This window comes from Orbicella faveolata, unplaced genomic scaffold (genome assembly GCF_042242905.1).
Source record: "Orbicella faveolata isolate gen_17 unplaced genomic scaffold, um_ofav_v1 contig_27, whole genome shotgun sequence".
Lineage (NCBI taxonomy): Eukaryota > Metazoa > Cnidaria > Anthozoa > Scleractinia > Merulinidae > Orbicella > Orbicella faveolata.
This window is the reverse complement of record NW_028301555.1, coordinates 7,224,871-7,240,549: the sequence shown is the minus strand read 5'-3', so window position 1 is coordinate 7,240,549 and position 15,679 is coordinate 7,224,871. Positions and strand designations below refer to the sequence as shown.

The following is a 15,679-nucleotide window of genomic DNA, read 5'->3' as shown; positions in this document are numbered from 1 at the left end:
CGCCAAGCTACAAACAATTAAGCAAACTCTCACAACTTCAAAACACTCAATTGAATTTACTTACAGTGACTTTCCTTGCCATTTTAAAGTGAACAGAGACAAACTTGCGTTGACTAATCGTCGATGGATGTGTAAAAAAGGCAAAAGATTGACGATCACCGCTAACTTTTAGGAGCGACCTTTAGGCAGCGGGAAAAAAAACCGGCCCGTGGGCCGTATCGTCACGTGCCTATGATTGGCCAATCAAATTCGAAGATTTAGGATTCCGGCCCGCTCAGATGCTTGAGAAAAAACTAAAAAAATATATTATGTAAGTGTCACGGAATATTTAAGTACCTTTCACACAGGCGCAAGCCTTTAAAGTTAATTACTTTATTTAGGTGTCATCAATTGTCATCAAATAACGCTTAAACCTTTCAAAAGTGTGCATTCGTTGAATGTTGCATACCTGGTATCATTTTTACCTCTGTTCGCGAATTTATGATACTCAATTCTTTTTTCCCTCTTCTGAACATAAGTTACATGCACGCCATTGCACGCGGACCGTCCGGCAAAAATTCATTACAATCGAATCGTAGCATTCCGAGTTCTGGATTTATATAAAGCCTTTTTCCGAGGCATACTGAAGTACTCTGTCCCATCACTGTGGCAGCTGACTAAAGTTTAATTAATTTAACGGCAAAGAAAAAAAGAAGAGTATTTTCCTAGTTTCACTTTCAGGTTTACTGACATGGAAACTATGTAATATTATGCCGTGTTCAAAACAAGTGGAAAGAGGCTCAAGAATTTACAAATGGAATTAAGACTCGTTTCAAAACAAAAATATTGTTTAAGACAGATAATATGTGGCTAGTTTATAATGCAATTAACTATAAAAATGGTTGTCAATGGGGGCAAAAAAAGAATGGCTGTGAGAGGACTTTGGAATAACTGACACCGAGGCAGTTCGCATGGAAATATTGGGCGCACCCGTCGCAACCCACCCAGTCTTCTCCGTCATCATCTAGGCAAATCTTGCATAAATTCGCATTCCTCCTGCACGTAAGATTACAGCAGGTTTTATTATGACATCAATGCCATGGACAGGAAGTCGTTTTCAGCATATTGCTCATATCAAGCATAAAGCCGACCATACCTCATCATATCGATCACTATAATATGAACCAAGAAGTGTGCATGCCATTCTTTCCCTCTCCAGCCTCATAGAGAACTTCCTATTGTAGTCAAGTCCTTCTGCTAGCCATCTCGCAAACTACAGCATAATAGGTAAAAGACAGCAATGCCAATGAGAGTTATTTAGTCAACAGAACACAAGTTAAATTTTGTTGTTTGCGAGGTCTTCCTGTAATATACTGAGAAAATTACCAAGCAAATTATGACTCCGCAGTTGTAACCATCCTCCTGGTGATAGTGAAGAGGTTCAGCACAAGGCCATTCTGTGCATTTCCATCCGGTCTTTACATCGATCAGTTGACTGCAAGAGCGGATAAAGGATTAGGAATGCATAGAATAAGTCCCCGACACTTAACTAAATCAGAAATTGTCACATAGTAACTGCTTTGAAAGTAGAGCTTCTATGTCAGATATGGGCACCTTATATTTTCAATCAAGGAGCGTAGCCTGTCGTTGCCATTCATCTTCCTCTCCTTTGAAAGCAGTGGATCAAAGTACAACCGCCTGCAAATGGAAGACGAAATTGATAAAATATATATGTAAGTAAATAAATAAATAATTAAATAAATAAATAAATGATTAATTAAGTATTTAATGAAGCATACCGTGGACATGAGCCATCCGGGAGTATGATCAGGTACGCTTTCTTGCACTTTCTTCTCTTCTCTTAGAGTCTGCTCACTTGGTGGTATGGAAGTCCAAAAGTCTCCCACTGTAATTTTGGTTGGCCCATAAACTCGCATCACATCTGTCACCGCCAATCTACAGTTAATGGCCTGCCTTATCCTATCGAATAAGGCAACATCTTTGGGGTGATCTTCTTTGTGGAGATGATTGCTAGACGAATAAATAAGATAAAACGTAACATAAATACACCGACACGAGAAGACACGCATAACTTAGAATGCAGAAGTATTTATGACCGTTCCTTGTAAAAGAGGCTACTTACTTGGTAACTTGACCAGGACCCAGCGTATCAACATTTTCATTGACATCAATCACATGTTCGCGATCATCTGGGCGTTCTTTCGCAATTTTGTGGTCCATTGTAGTAGACTAATGGAAACAAATTAGCAGAGTCAGGTTAGCACTATTTATATTACTTTTTGCGGCTTTACGGGATCATGTCCGCTCAATTTACTTTATTGCACGGTTCGATTGCATTGACTAGATACTTACCGTAGAGACATGAACCGCTGCTAATTTGTGACGCTTCACTGGTGGCTCAAAGTCATCATCTTCAGTAAAGTCAAAACTAACTGCACTCTGGGGAGCTTTGCTTGACTTTAATCCTGTTGCCCGTTTCAATCGTCTGCGAAGAGGTAACTTGGAATGAAAAACTTTGTGGTATTCCACGTTTTTTAGTTTCAGCTTTCGCTTTCGTGGGCTTTGACGAATTGGGAGCCCTTCTTGTTTTATGCAAGCAGTATCCATGGTTGTGACCACATTCTTCAAAGAATCAAGGGCTGTTTGAAGGACACTAACATCTTCAACGAGATAAGTCAGATCGGATATGCATTTGGCTTTCTCCTTGAGTGCCCCTTTCAGCATAATCTCTTTTTCATCCTCCTTTTCCCTCGCAACATCCATTTTGGGGTCTTCTTCACCATGTTCGACATGTACCTCTTCATCATGTAGTTCTTCATCTTCGTCGACTGTGATTGGATCTTGGCGGCCTCGCTCTACCTTATCAACATTGTTAGATACAGCTTCATCGAGCTTTGATGCTACTTCCAGTTCCAGATGGCCAGTGTCCAGTGTAATGAAAACACTGTTACGGTAATGTGACGGAAGACTCTCAAAGTCCCATTCATCAGCGAAAAAATTGAAGACGCCAAAGAAGTGCTTGCATGGAGAGTGAAATTTTTCCCACTGCTCACACGTGCAGTTAGGCTCACTTAATTTGACCTCGTGAAAGCGGTTGTGCTGCAATGAGCTACGTACAGAGAAAACACCCTTTACCATGTCGACACATTCAACATCGCATTCCCTCAAGTCACCAGAGCTGAACTTTGCTTTAAGACAATGCTTGATGAAATGTGGCGGCCGATTATGCAGGTATGATGGCATTGTCGAGTTGAATCTCCTGTATGCGCTGCTCAGCTGCAGATTACGCTGTAGGTACCTTTGATGACAGTCAGGGACGTACCTCTCAACTAACATCACAGAGATTCCATATACGGACTTATCCAACGAGAGCGGTAGGTACTCATACTTGAAAGTCTTATTCTGGGCCTCCGTTCCATTGTTAGTATCGACGACGTTGAGTATTTGCCGCTTTCTCGTGCATTTTGCCCAACGCAAAGAACACGAAAGCCACACGTTGTCGACGTACGTTTGCACGTTTGATTTTTCTTTATACAAAGGCAGGTTCTTCAGGGAAGCTACTGCAGAATCGTAGTATTTGCGAGTGGTCGCGTTCGTAACACGCTTCAAGTGAGCCAGTAGCTCCTCCTGCTCCAGGGAATTGAAACCGTTTTTACTCTTCCTCACCCATCGCTGCCATGCCTGCAACCTGTGAAAATCACAAATGTAGGCAGTTGCTCCAGGAAACTGCTCTTCAATGGCGCCTATTTCGACGGTGGAGAAGTCAACCATGAAGTATATGGGCTGCCAAAGGGGATTCCATGTTTTTAAAATAGACAACGCCTCGCTGATCGACTGCTGATCTTCATACTGCGTCATGAATTCGGCAACCACCTTGTAATCGACATTTGTCCTTACGCATACGAAGAACAAGGGAATAGCATACTTTGTCGTTTTGTACGTGGCATCCATGAAAACCAGCTCTGAACCATATCTTTGTGACAGACGCTGTTGCTACTCTTCCTGGTGAATAAACAGAAAGTTTTGCTGCGGCTGGTCTTCCTCTGCCTTCTTGTCCTGGGCCTCTTCGGTTTGCTTGGCATGATGGGGCCTGAAGAAGAACCTGCTTGATGGTGATTTTTCTTGCCACTCCTCAATTTTTCTCCCCAAAGACTCTTGGTCATCTTTGCAGTACTTTTGGGCAGCTATGGCTCGCGAAACGTGGTTCCGAAGATCTCTTTGGTAGGATGATATCTCCGATTACTTAAGCGTGGCCGCTTATCCACAGGAACCCCACGAAAAAGCTCTTTTTCGACGGAATCTGCGATGCTGCGCTTTACTTCGCCGATGTTGGTCACGCCCTTGCTTACTAGCTCGAAGATTTTTTCGATAATTCGCTTATCTATATTTTGATTTACACCAACGGTCTCACCAATGGGATGCCCTTTGTGGAGAGAAGAAAGAGGTATACGAATGTAATGACGTACAGTTGTTTTCCCTTGTACTCCATCCTGTAAATCTATCTTCAGCAGTTCTTTGCCACTTTTTTCTTTGCCGATCGCAAGCTGTTTTCAGTGTCACAACTCGTCGCATCTACTCCATAGTCTTCGAATACCATTACGTCACGGACTTGAATCTGAGCAGGGCATTCTAGTTTTCTGCTTCCCTGTATCTTTAATCGTTTCTTCATGTTGTAATCATGTTCCCCTGGTTCCTCGGGTTTCCAACCACCCCGCGCATCCTATCGAAGAAAAAGACAGAGCCGACTTCTTACTTTGAAATAAGCAAAGAACTCAAGATTCTGATTATGTGAGCACATTATGAATAATCACACTCGTCACTTACTTTAAGGGGTCCATGTAAGCAATACCACGTCTGTGATGCAAGAATCCGAAATGGGCGACCCCCAAAATAGATGGGTACATTTTCCCTCTTGTCCTCCCATACCGGCGGCGCTATTGCAAATAATAGATATCACATGAATAAGTTTAAAACTGGAGTGCTTCCATTAATTAGAACATGTTTTCTTGTGTGAAGGATAGGTCTAAAAATATAGTCGTTCATTTTCTCTTAAGGTCACTCGACCCATGACCCCATGAAAGGCGACTGCAGGCTACTTTTATAGCAGAAACAGCGAGATACCACATCTTGTCTAACGGCCATTTATCAAACTCCTGCAGTTATTGTCAGTAAAAACTGCAAATAAATCCCCAATTAACCGGCCACTTCTATTAAGGTATTAGGCGGCCGCGACCACCTTTTTGGTCGTCCCGATCAGGGTTTTCTTTTGTCTTAAGCCTTTCTAAGCGGCCACACAAAACTTATCAGGCGTAGTTAGGTTTTGTTAATATGTTTTGGACAAGGCGCTGACAGATAGGAGCTAGTCCGAAATGAGTGGCGACTGATAAAAACGTTAAAGTACATGTTAAGTGAGTTCAGTAAGAAATTAGCCTGTGGGTAAAAAACAAAAAAGATATCCAAAGTACACATTCTACTAAGTTTGGTGCTAATTCCTGACGAACCGCTATGAAGCAACCAACCTCTATTAAGCGGCTACTCACAAATCCCGGAAGGTGGCCTCTTAATAGCGTCTCGATTGTGTTTTTTTTATATAATATCATGAAATACATGCATACTGTACCTGTTGAAGAATAGCGCTTATGATTATCTTCCTTACTATGGCGCTCTGACAGAACAAAGCACCTTGAATTCGATGACATATGTTCTTCGAGAAATTCTTTAAGAACACCCTCGAAAAAACCAAAGACATAGCCATTTTCCTTTCTATAATCATGCAAATGCAGACGGAGATATTCTTCGTCCTCTTTGTCCGCCATATTTACATTTTACGCGGGAAAAGTATGTCTTGTTACGTATGTGCATGTGAAATGTCCTTTAAACAACGTATTTTTATATAAAAGTCTGTCCGCTGAATACCCCACACTCCGCCCGGGTGTTAATTTTTCGGGCATGTACTAAAACCCGAAACAACGAAACGAAACCACCAAAACAAGCGAAACGACCGAAACGAGTAAAATAGTAAGTAAATGAATTAAAAAGTTAAAAAAACAGCCTTGATCTCTAGCACGTTACTATGGCAGCCGGATCTCGTACCCAGATCCTGCTCTTAAGCCACATGTGTGACATCGTGACATCACAAACCTGAAAGGTGGATGAGCGCAAGCGTGTCGAGCAGGAAGACGTCGAGGAAAAGGTAGGTATTTTCTAGCTAAAACGAGAAATCTAATTTCAAAGAATGGTTTTCTGGTCGTATCGTGCATGGATTCTTAGACGGTGGCGAATCGAATGGTCTTTTCGAGAATGACTTTGAGCATTCTTCGTGCGAACCAGGACTTTCTCTAATATATATCTCTAAAGAAAAACGAGGGCGACTTGACAGGCTTTAATCATATTAACGTCAGGCCTTCGTGACTCCTGCAGTTCTCAAAGTAATTTCTTATTAGGCGCTCAGCTCTTCACGGATATTCTTGAGATTGTGTTTCCGTACATCCTGGGCTCGCCGTTGTCGATTCGCCACCGCCTAAGAATCCACGATACGACCAGAAAACCTTTCTCTGAAATTACATTTCTTGTTTTAGCTAGAATGCCACTCAAAATGTGAAAAATACTCACTTTTTTCTCGATGTCTTCGTGGTGGTCGTCGACACCCTTGCGCTCATCCATCTTTCAGGTTTGAGATGTAACGATGTAACTCATGTGGGTCTGGGTACGAGATCAGGCTGCCATAGTAACGTGCCAGAGATCAAGGCTGTTTTTTCTTTTTTAACTTTTTCATTTATTTACTTAATATTTAACTCGTTTCGGTGGTTTCGCTCGTTTCGGTGGTTTCGTTTCGGTGGTTTCGGTGGTTTCGTTTCGCTCGTTTCGGGGGTTTCGGTGGTTTCGTTTCGTTGTTTCGGGTTTTAGTACATGCCAATTTTTCCCTCGCCCTGCAGCATATGGTGGTGTTGTGTTACAATGGTTTGAATTTATTAAGTTTGTATTGGGAAAAACGGTAATTGACATTATAGCTGAAATTTTGATACTTTTGCAATAGAAATGGCTTACCTCAATGCCTTGTTGTCTATTCTATTGTCATCTCGCTTCTCAGCTCGATCCGAAGCCTTTTAAGCGAGTTATCGCTTTTCGGTTTTCCTCTGCTAAGAAAGAGAAAAGGCTACACACTCGATTCTAGACTGACCCCCGCTCGAAGCGAAAAAGACCCACTGAAATCCTGCCAGCCGCCCCAATTCGTCCGCAGAATCATAGTATAGGGTTAAACGCTCCCTTTCAGTTAAATTCCAAGCCAAATTCATCTCCACAGCGCACGCTACAAAGCTCTGAATCGAAGAAAGCTAGCCACCCGGACTGGGCGATCATGCTGCCGGCCCATAGACACATTCGAAGTCCGAGCGGAATGCCGGGCTAACAAATTGACCCTGACCAGGGGAAGGGAGCGCACAGTTCTCGGCAAGCCTTGAGCGGAGCAAAGTACATGGCCGCCTGTGGCCATTTCATTGTTTTTTTTTTTTTAAGTTTGTAGCAGCTTAAAACGGACTTAAGTGTAACACAACACCGCGCACTTTAGGTGGTTACGCGCGTAAATAAATCATTTTAAAGTATTTGATCGATTCATCCCTCGAATTAATCATGAGTTTGGGATGCCAGTGGTGTAACACAAAATTTTTGCGGGTTCTAACCCGGAATTTTTGAGATCTCTTTGCGATTTTCCCCAAGATCCGCAGTAAAAAGTGCCCCCCGCCCCCCCCCCCCCCCCACAAAAAAAATACCCCACTGGCAAAATTATACATACGAAAATCACATGTAGAATCTTGTTGATGCCATTTATTTTTAAAGAAAATTAAACGTCTCCTTCGTTCAGAAAGAAAACGATGACATTAGAAAAAAAACCTTGAAACTGCCCTTCGTACACCACAGGTGTGGCTAGTAAAACGTTTACAGAAAAGGATCTTCAAAAGGGAACTATCAGCCACTCTAGGGATAAAGCTAGTCTCCTCCAGGAATCCGAGTTATTGGGTTATTGTTACTCCACCTGAGTCATCGTCCCCTCCCTCCCGATCCCGATCCCAGTCTTTCTCTGCTTCTTCTACTACTCCGGTACCTCCGGCTTACCCCGTTCCACCCTCTTTCTCTGCCAATGGCTCTGTTGTCGATTCTGTGCAGACCCCTACCCCCCCCGTCGTCCACGTGCTGCGCAAAACCACCACCCACGCTGCTGGTACGCGTCTGTTCTACGAACTTTGTCTTTCTGTTTTATGTTCGCTTGGCCTCTTGGAGAACTTGGCCGATGTGTCAGTTTCCCCGTGTTGCTTTTCCTTTTGTAGTCTGTTTTTGTTTCCGTTGTGTGGGTTCCTAGCGCTTGGTGTCCTTAATTGGTCTGCTGCGCTGGTTCCCTTGTTTCTGTTATGTGTGCCTCGGCACTTTTTGAGTTTTTTTTTTGTCTTAATTTGTGGAGGCGAGGTTCAATCCCTCGGCGAAGTTGGCGGCTTGGCGCCCCTCCGTTTTTAGCGAACCCCCTCTAAGGCATTGCACTCCTCAGCCTTTTGGGGGGATTAGATGTTAGTTCTGAGAGCCATTGCACTCACCCTACTGGGGGGCTGCTCATTCGCTTCAAACACAAAAAAACCTCCCAACTCAAATACGTTTTCCGATTGGAAGAGAACGTGTCACGTGTCGTGGGTCAAACCTCACTAACTCCCTAGGGCGAACAAAACTCACTATTAAACTCTCTAGGGAAACAACAAGTTGAACTTTCGACTCGCACGTGATCAGGTCTTGCTCCTTGAAACCACGGCAAATTTCTCAGTTAGCCGGTCTAAAGCTAACGATTTCTTCTTCTTCTTCTTCTTCTTCTTCTTCTATTTTTGAGTTGGAAGGTGACATTGAGGGTCTCGGGAAGACAAAACTCACTGTTTCCCTTGGGGTCAGTCATTAAGTGCTTAGTGACACTGTTAGGTACTGTGTTTTGCATTTCACTGAATGTTGTAATTCAAATAAACCGCCAAAATTAATACCCAGCAAGAAAAAAAACAGTCTTTCTCATTCGCAAAAATTAGTTCCCGTAAAATACAAAAAATCGCCGATCCGCAAAATTAAACTTCTAAAAACTGAGCGGGAGTTTTTGCGCTACCTTTTAGGGTATTGAGCTGAAACAAATATGACAGGAGATATTTGACAATCAACTCTACGAGTAGAAGGTAATCGATGCAATCGTATTTATCGCTATTTTAAAAAAATAAATCATGAAAGTGTCAGTTAATGTGATTTTTTTTTTACAATTGGTACCTCTTAGGGGCGATAAAATATTCAAGCCACGCCCACAAACCAGGCTCTCAGTACTCCTTAGAGGGCCCGTGTTCAAAATTTCCCACGAGAACCCCCGTCCTTTTTTTGTATGGGACTCTTCCCATGGGATAGCGGATGCATTTTAATAAGGGACTGTGCAATAATTACCTGGAGGGGGGGGGGGTTGGAAAATTAGAGGGGGGCATAGGGAAAAATTACAACAAGAGATAGGGGGGTTGGATGTAAAATTTAATGCATATAGGAGGGAGGGCATTACTTTTTCATTTCTTTTTGCAAACTGGAAAAGTAGTGGAAGAGTGGTTGGTGTTCAAATATAAATAATAACAATGGAATAAAACTGACAACTTAATCAACTCTATGAACTGTTGTTTTCCTATCTGTCATGCCGTAGGAAAGGAATGACACGCAAACTGCGGTGATAAACATGGCAATAAAATGCATGTTAAAAAACAAAGTTCATTTACTTGACGTTTCGTATGTTTCAACATACATCTTCAGAAGTGACCGTTAGGAATAGAAGTAACACCTAAATTTCAATTTAAAATAAGTAACTAATTAATAATAACAATAACAGAAGCTGAGAAAAATTTGCATATAAACAATGCAAACTAATAAAGATAAAGCTTTTCGCTGCTTACATTATCATTTAGGGCGGGTTTTAATTCCCTTATTAGCAGAGTCTCTTTTATCTTGCAATGTGTATCTGTTCGACCTTTTGCTAATATATCAAAGTGGTCCCATTTGAAGTTGTGACCAGTTAAGGTGACGTGGTCTGCAATAGCAGAAGCATGACAGCTACTCGTGATCGATTTAAAATGCTCAGTTTTTCTGTCATCCAATCTACGTTTTGTTTTTTCCAATGTAGAAATCCTGGCAGTCCCAACAACTAGCCTTATACACAACTTTTGACAGTTGGGAACGGTTGATCCTATCTTTGTAGGGAAATAAAGACTTAATGCGATAAGCGCTTTGGAAAATAACCCTAAGATTAATGCAGCCATAAAACTTATTATTACAGGTCTTCAGTTGTTTGGTAACAATTTTGCTTTGTACCCATGTTATTTCTTATTAAGCTACGATGGCCAAAGAAAAAGAGTATTTAGGAAAGGAATGCCTCTGTTATATATGGTAGGAGATTTTTCTCAAGGGGGGGGGGGGGGGGGGCTTGCCTAAATATTAACATTATGCGAGTGCAGGTTGAAAGTAATTTTTGCCTAATGAGAGGGGGGTATGACTTAATTTTGGAGCATATTTCACCCATTTCCCAGCCCTCCCCGCCCGCCCCCCCCCCCCCCCACTCCAGGTAATTATTGCACAGTCTCCAATATCTTATAGGACTTTTCTGTATATTACTTTAGATAGTTCTAGTTAGGTGTCCCCTATTAGCAGTGGGGCCGGGGGGGGGGGATTCTCCACTGCTAGTTGTAACTGACACGGTGATAAAGTCATTATTATTATTATTATTATTATTATTATTATCATTATAAAGCATCCAAGAATTACTAATTACTAATCTAATCGTTAATTATAAAATTCCAATCGGAAAGAAAATAAGAGATTCAGTCAGTTTTTAAAGAAAAACCTTCGTAACCGTTGCGATACCATTTTGCTTGCCTCGATCTAGTTTTCTCTCTCGAAAAAATCGACGAGCCTTGCAGAGCAGATTTCGAAGGCGTCTTTTTGCTTCCGATGGGGTAATGGATGGTTAAATTGTAACTGTGAAACAAGAATTGTCATTTTTCTCGAGTGCTTGTACGCGATGTAAAACATCTGTGTTGTCGAAAGTAGCAGCGAAAAGCAAGGTATGAGCTGAAAGACAGATACGGATAGTATTCTGAAAGTTGTCATGGTGTCTCCGGAAGCCAGCTGTTTTAATGTTATCGCCACTAGAAAGCAAAAGACCGCTAGAAGCAGCCAACTGAGAATCACCATGGTAACCACGCATCTTGACGTCATGAACGATACATACTTGAAAGGGCATCACTATGGCAACGTAACGGTCGGCGATCAGGACGCAAGGTTCGTCAACGAGGTGTATTCGAAGTAAGCTGCGAAGATCTTTCGCAGCTGTCTGTCACAGGCCGGGTAAAATTCGTAGGTGAAAAACGCCGGAAAGTAGCTCAAACTGAAGCAAGATCCGCAACGGCCAGCGATATGATACGATAAAAACATTGACTTGTGTGCGAAGACGTCGTTTTGTAGCGATCAGATAAATCACCATTGCGTTCCCAACAATTCCCTGAAAATGCCTCTTTGAGTTGCTGATTTAATAATCGAGAACACAATCGTGACAAAAAGCCTTTTTATTTGAACATATTTCACTTTCAAAGCAGTTCACTTACTTACAGCTGATTGGCTGTTAAAATGAAAAGCAATCCATATAACGTTATTTGATTGACATATGTCAGATGCAGTATTTATTTTTCTTAATGTTGTTTTCTTCGATATCTTTTCGTTTTCTTGTTCCGGACTTTAATTTAAGTGCATGATCGGAACAGACATTGCGAAATCACTTACGTAGTAAAATGTTTCGTAATTCTTTCTTGCCGTGAAAATTAAAATATAAATGAATTTTCTTAGTTACAAATAATAAATTAATATCTAGTGAATTAATGCCACCAGCCACCTGCTCTAAAACACTGGAAATGAAAATAATAGTGGCTTCGTGAAAAATAATATTTCCTTTCATAAAAAAAAAAAATTGTAGAGGAACTTTATCTTACTTTACGCATCTTATAAACGAGATATTAAAAGCTATCCGCTTAGTTTTTTAAGCTTTCTATTCTTGTTGGATAATCTTATTATAAAATAACAAAATAATAATAACTATAAAATGGCAACTGACTTATTAATTGGATACATTTAACCAAACTCCTTCCACTCCCAGAGCCGAACGATGTTCAGATGAAAGCTAACTTCAAAGTCTGTAGATGAAACCTTATAGTGTGTGACCATTCAAATGAAAGCTACTGAGTAGCACTTTCATGTGTACTTTTATTACGCTGTACACGATGGTTCTAACGTTCAGGACTGTGGATAACACTCTAGTGTGTGACCATTCAAATGAAAGCTATATTGAACATATGTAGTGTTCACAATTCTCGTTTTCACAATTGTATTATGCAAATTGAAATTTAGACTTTTTTTTCAGTCATTAACTTTATCTGGCACTCTGAGGAGTGAGGGGTTTTTTAGAAGTAAATTGTACGATAAAGCTCGGAGGGTTTGAGTTTTGAAGGTCAAACTCGTGATAGACTGATAGAGACAGTTAAATGCCCCATTTACGTTATCGGACTAAGCCTATTTTCATTAAGAAATACAGAATTGTTTTCAAAGGGAAAAACCTGAAAATAATCATTTATGACGGTGGAAAGACATTAAAAGGGTCAGTAAACCAAAAAAGGAGCAAGGATGGTTAAGATCTGAGAGGATTGAGACGGATTACGAACGATAAACCTGAAAAGATTAGAATGTGCCATCCGTGACATGGCTCCCTTACCAACATAATTAATATAATCGTGTTAACCTTTCTTAGATATAATTTTAAAATACCGGAGCTAGAATAATAAGTCTAATATGAATAAAAATAATTTACAGAATATCCTAATATACTAGGAGGTGATTTCTCTCCTAAACTCGAGGATATAGAGTCACTTAAAAATATTTGTCAATAATTTATATCAGAGTTGAGACAAATAGCTGCCTCACGTAATTGTAATTTAGCTCCAGAATATTCAGCTTTATCAACTTCCATATTTGGCACATCAAGCAAATGACGAAATTCGTTGAAATGTTTTAGAATTTGCAGTTCCTTATTCTGCAAATAATAATATACATGTGATATTTTCAACATGCTGATTGGCTGAGGGCATGTCAAATAATCCTAGCTAAACAGAGCAGAAAGTTGAAATTGAGTGTAAAAAGTTGAAATTGTGTGTAAAAAGTTGAAATTGAGAGCAGAAAGTTTAAATTACATTGCATGTCATATTACTAACAAGAAATCAAATAGTATTTTCTCGTGCAATTTGGAATAAATAAGTACTTGTAAATTTTTCAAATATTACGAAGTGCACTCCCAGCGAGTTTAGTCAAAAAGAAATTTACTTGTGCTTATTTATTCCAAATTGCACTTGAAATCATTTGATTATACAAATTGATGGCAAATAAGAAGGCGCGAAAGGATAGAGATGATGGAGTATTTTTCAAATATGGTTGTTGTTAAAAAATGAATATTAGAAGCATTGAAGTCGCTGCTCAATGTGACATAATTAGTTTCCAGATAAATGTAAAATTTTCACTCTTACTTGTTTTGTTTTGCAAGACTTGACTGAGAGCAAGTTAGCTTTGAAAATAAGCATTAGAAAATTCAAATGTGTCTGGTATTTTTACATTTCAAAATTTAAACACATCTTGCCTAAACCGATGTTTAGCAACTTTAACAGCTAACAAAAATATTCTAACGCTTAGAAAGTGCACATATCTTAAGCGTGTACGTTAAATTAATAGTATAAATATAACAATCGTCGAATCGCACAGCTTAAAATAACGTTCTTCTTTTCATGCAAACAAAATCCCACCAGTCGAGCTCCTAACGTTCTTCGGAAAACAATACGTTGCTGAAAGCACAGTGGCCGAGGCTATGGCCGGCTTGGAGACACCTTGTTGTTATCATGGAATGGCATACAGGACAAGTAACACTGGGTTTAGTGAACAAACTTGTGGCTAGATCTGAATCGTCGTCTTCTGACAGGATTAATCTGCACGCATAAAACAATTAGGTTGCTACTGCATGGAAACTCCCGCTCGGCCAAGGCAGGCTCACGGCCATTCAAGGCCGAGGCCGTGCTGAAGTCCTTTGAACTACTGCTCAACCAGCTACGGCAGTTAGTGGGGTACTTGTTGCCATTTTCACGCGATCCGTGCCACATGTGTTTGAAAGGCCTGTGGAATATTACAAGAGCTAAAGCAATGTGTGTACTGCGTTCTATTGTTAATTTAACAAGTCTTATTGGCTGAAAACTCAGTGATCTAGGAAATGGCAAAGAAACCAAACACCGCGACACTTAGGGCCAGCCATTATTTTTTGAGAGGGTGGGGATTCTGGGGCATGAAATTTTTTCTCACCTTTAGGTTTTGCATGATTTTTTTAGGTGGGCAATAGCTTGTGCAAGAATTTTTTTGAAATTAAATACAGCACAAGCACTAGCTCGATTTTCTTCCCATGACTCCGTTGCACGATTTTTACAGCAGTTTTCGTTGTGCAGGAATTTTTTTTGAAACTACCCACCCGTCCCCTTAATGGTCCGTCTACGCCAGAGGTTGAGCTGACCTAAAAATAACTTACCAAGCTGAATCGGTGATAACATTTGATCCATTGAACGAATAGATTGGGATGTCAGGGTTAAATGCGTATCGTGAGGTGAAAATCGATTCCCAAGAAGGAAACAGTTGATCTCCCTGGCAAGATAAAAACGCAACAACGTGTTATAAACTATAAAACGATAACTAAGGCTAAAGATACAAAACGTTGCCTGAAATAACACCAAAAACAGTTTCCCATGGGAACTCGAGAAAATAAATTTCAAAGTTTAGAGAAAATGCGCAATCACAAGTAAAATTTAATCATCACTCTAATTTCACCAGTACTTTCAAGTGTTTCATATGAACTTCAAAATTTATTTTCGACATTTGGTGTCGTTAGAAATGATTTCTTTTGAGACAGAAGTTTGCAACACAACGTAAATAACTGTTCGGTACAAAGTTTTTGTCCACTTGTTACTCGAACATGTGGTGGATTCTTCCCTAACTCTCTTATCCTTCATATCCGCTCTTGGTCTGATCAAAATCTGATTTCTCCTTTCATTTTCAATAAAATGTCAAATTAACAAACCGAATGTGGTTTAGCGTGGTCTGTACTCTTATCGACAACAATACGCGTCATCACAGTGGTCAAAATGTTGTGGACTCACGACGCGCAGCCGAGTGAGTCCACAACAAATCTTGACCCCTGTGATGACCCGTATCGTTGTCGATAAGAGTACAGACTACGCTAAACCACATTTTGATTCGTTGTTTACCACAATATCAACGTCAAAGAAAGTTTTTTTTTTTTCAGAGCCCGAGCTGAAAAAGGCATTGCGTGACACATTGACGCGAGCAGCTTTGTTTGGACTCCTATCGACAACGGCAAATTAGCCATCAGATTGTGAGATTAGTAGCAATTGTAGTAAAATAAACAGGTGATGAGAATAAAGAAAATAATCAACTACGAGATATTGTCTTGATGTATCACCAAATTCTCAGACTTATTAAAATAAATGTATGACAATCAGTAGGGAGGTTTTTAAAAAAATAATCTTGTTTTCGGACTATA

General features: G+C 40.4%; 3 protein-coding genes, 1 long non-coding RNA gene and 1 pseudogene across 6 annotated transcripts in view; 1 reads left to right on the top strand and 4 right to left on the bottom strand.

Moving 5' to 3' along the window:
- Positions 1 to 1,596: 1,596 nt before the first annotated feature.
- On the bottom strand, positions 1,597 to 3,958 carry LOC110049512 (uncharacterized). The gene is made up of 4 exons (XM_089296581.1): positions 2,353 to 3,958; positions 2,123 to 2,229; positions 1,779 to 2,010; positions 1,597 to 1,677 (listed from the first exon to the last, which is right to left on the bottom strand). The coding sequence occupies exons 1-4, from the start codon at positions 3,949 to 3,951 to the stop codon at positions 1,663 to 1,665; spliced, it is 1,953 nt and encodes a 650-aa protein (XP_089152707.1). The 5' UTR covers positions 3,952 to 3,958; the 3' UTR covers positions 1,597 to 1,662.
- Positions 3,959 to 4,502: 544 nt separating this feature from the next.
- On the bottom strand, positions 4,503 to 7,365 carry LOC149107414 (uncharacterized). 2 transcript variants are annotated; one of them, XM_089296590.1, is made up of 3 exons: positions 5,621 to 5,876; positions 4,825 to 4,934; positions 4,503 to 4,720 (listed from the first exon to the last, which is right to left on the bottom strand). In XM_089296590.1, the coding sequence occupies exons 1-3, from the start codon at positions 5,814 to 5,816 to the stop codon at positions 4,505 to 4,507; spliced, it is 522 nt and encodes a 173-aa protein (XP_089152716.1). In that variant the 5' UTR covers positions 5,817 to 5,876; the 3' UTR covers positions 4,503 to 4,504. The 2 variants fall into 2 exon arrangements, 1 of the variants encoding a protein (XP_089152716.1); XR_016209329.1 differs by lacking the exons at positions 4,503 to 4,720; positions 5,621 to 5,876 and adding an exon at positions 7,048 to 7,365 and having other exon boundaries at positions 4,730 to 4,934.
- LOC149107412 (uncharacterized) lies at positions 6,040 to 15,574 on the top strand. The gene is made up of 3 exons (XR_016209332.1): positions 6,040 to 6,193; positions 9,138 to 9,197; positions 15,422 to 15,574. It is a non-coding gene; the product is annotated as an uncharacterized LOC149107412 (long non-coding RNA).
- On the bottom strand, positions 10,760 to 12,038 carry LOC149107413 (uncharacterized; annotated as a pseudogene).
- The window catches only part of LOC110049470 (uncharacterized), a 64,146-nt gene continuing 60,058 nt past the window's right edge, over positions 11,592 to 15,679 (bottom strand). For both annotated transcript variants that reach the window (XM_089296578.1, XM_089296579.1), the window contains 2 exons: positions 14,651 to 14,763; positions 11,592 to 14,247 (listed from right to left, as the gene is read on the bottom strand). In XM_089296578.1, the coding sequence (XP_089152704.1) occupies positions 14,010 to 14,247; positions 14,651 to 14,763 (351 nt within the window). In that variant the 3' untranslated portion in view covers positions 11,592 to 14,009. The remainder of the gene's footprint in view (positions 14,248 to 14,650; positions 14,764 to 15,679) is intronic.

Coding starts and splice junctions, on each gene's coding strand:
- LOC149107414 (XM_089296590.1), bottom strand. CDS start 5,816: ATGGCGGACAAAGAGGACGAAGAATATCTCCGTCTGCATTTGCATGAT. Junction 4,935..5,620: donor TAAGCGCTATTCTTCAACAG/GTACAGTATGCA, acceptor TATTTGCAATAG/CGCCGCCGGTATGGGAGGAC. Junction 4,721..4,824: donor GCTTACATGGACCCCTTAAA/GTAAGTGACGAG, acceptor TTTCTTCGATAG/GATGCGCGGGGTGGTTGGAA.
- LOC110049512 (XM_089296581.1), bottom strand. CDS start 3,951: ATGGATGCCACGTACAAAACGACAAAGTATGCTATTCCCTTGTTCTTC. Junction 2,230..2,352: donor CAGCGGTTCATGTCTCTACG/GTAAGTATCTAG, acceptor TGTTTCCATTAG/TCTACTACAATGGACCACAA. Junction 2,011..2,122: donor GGTCCTGGTCAAGTTACCAA/GTAAGTAGCCTC, acceptor TTATTCGTCTAG/CAATCATCTCCACAAAGAAG.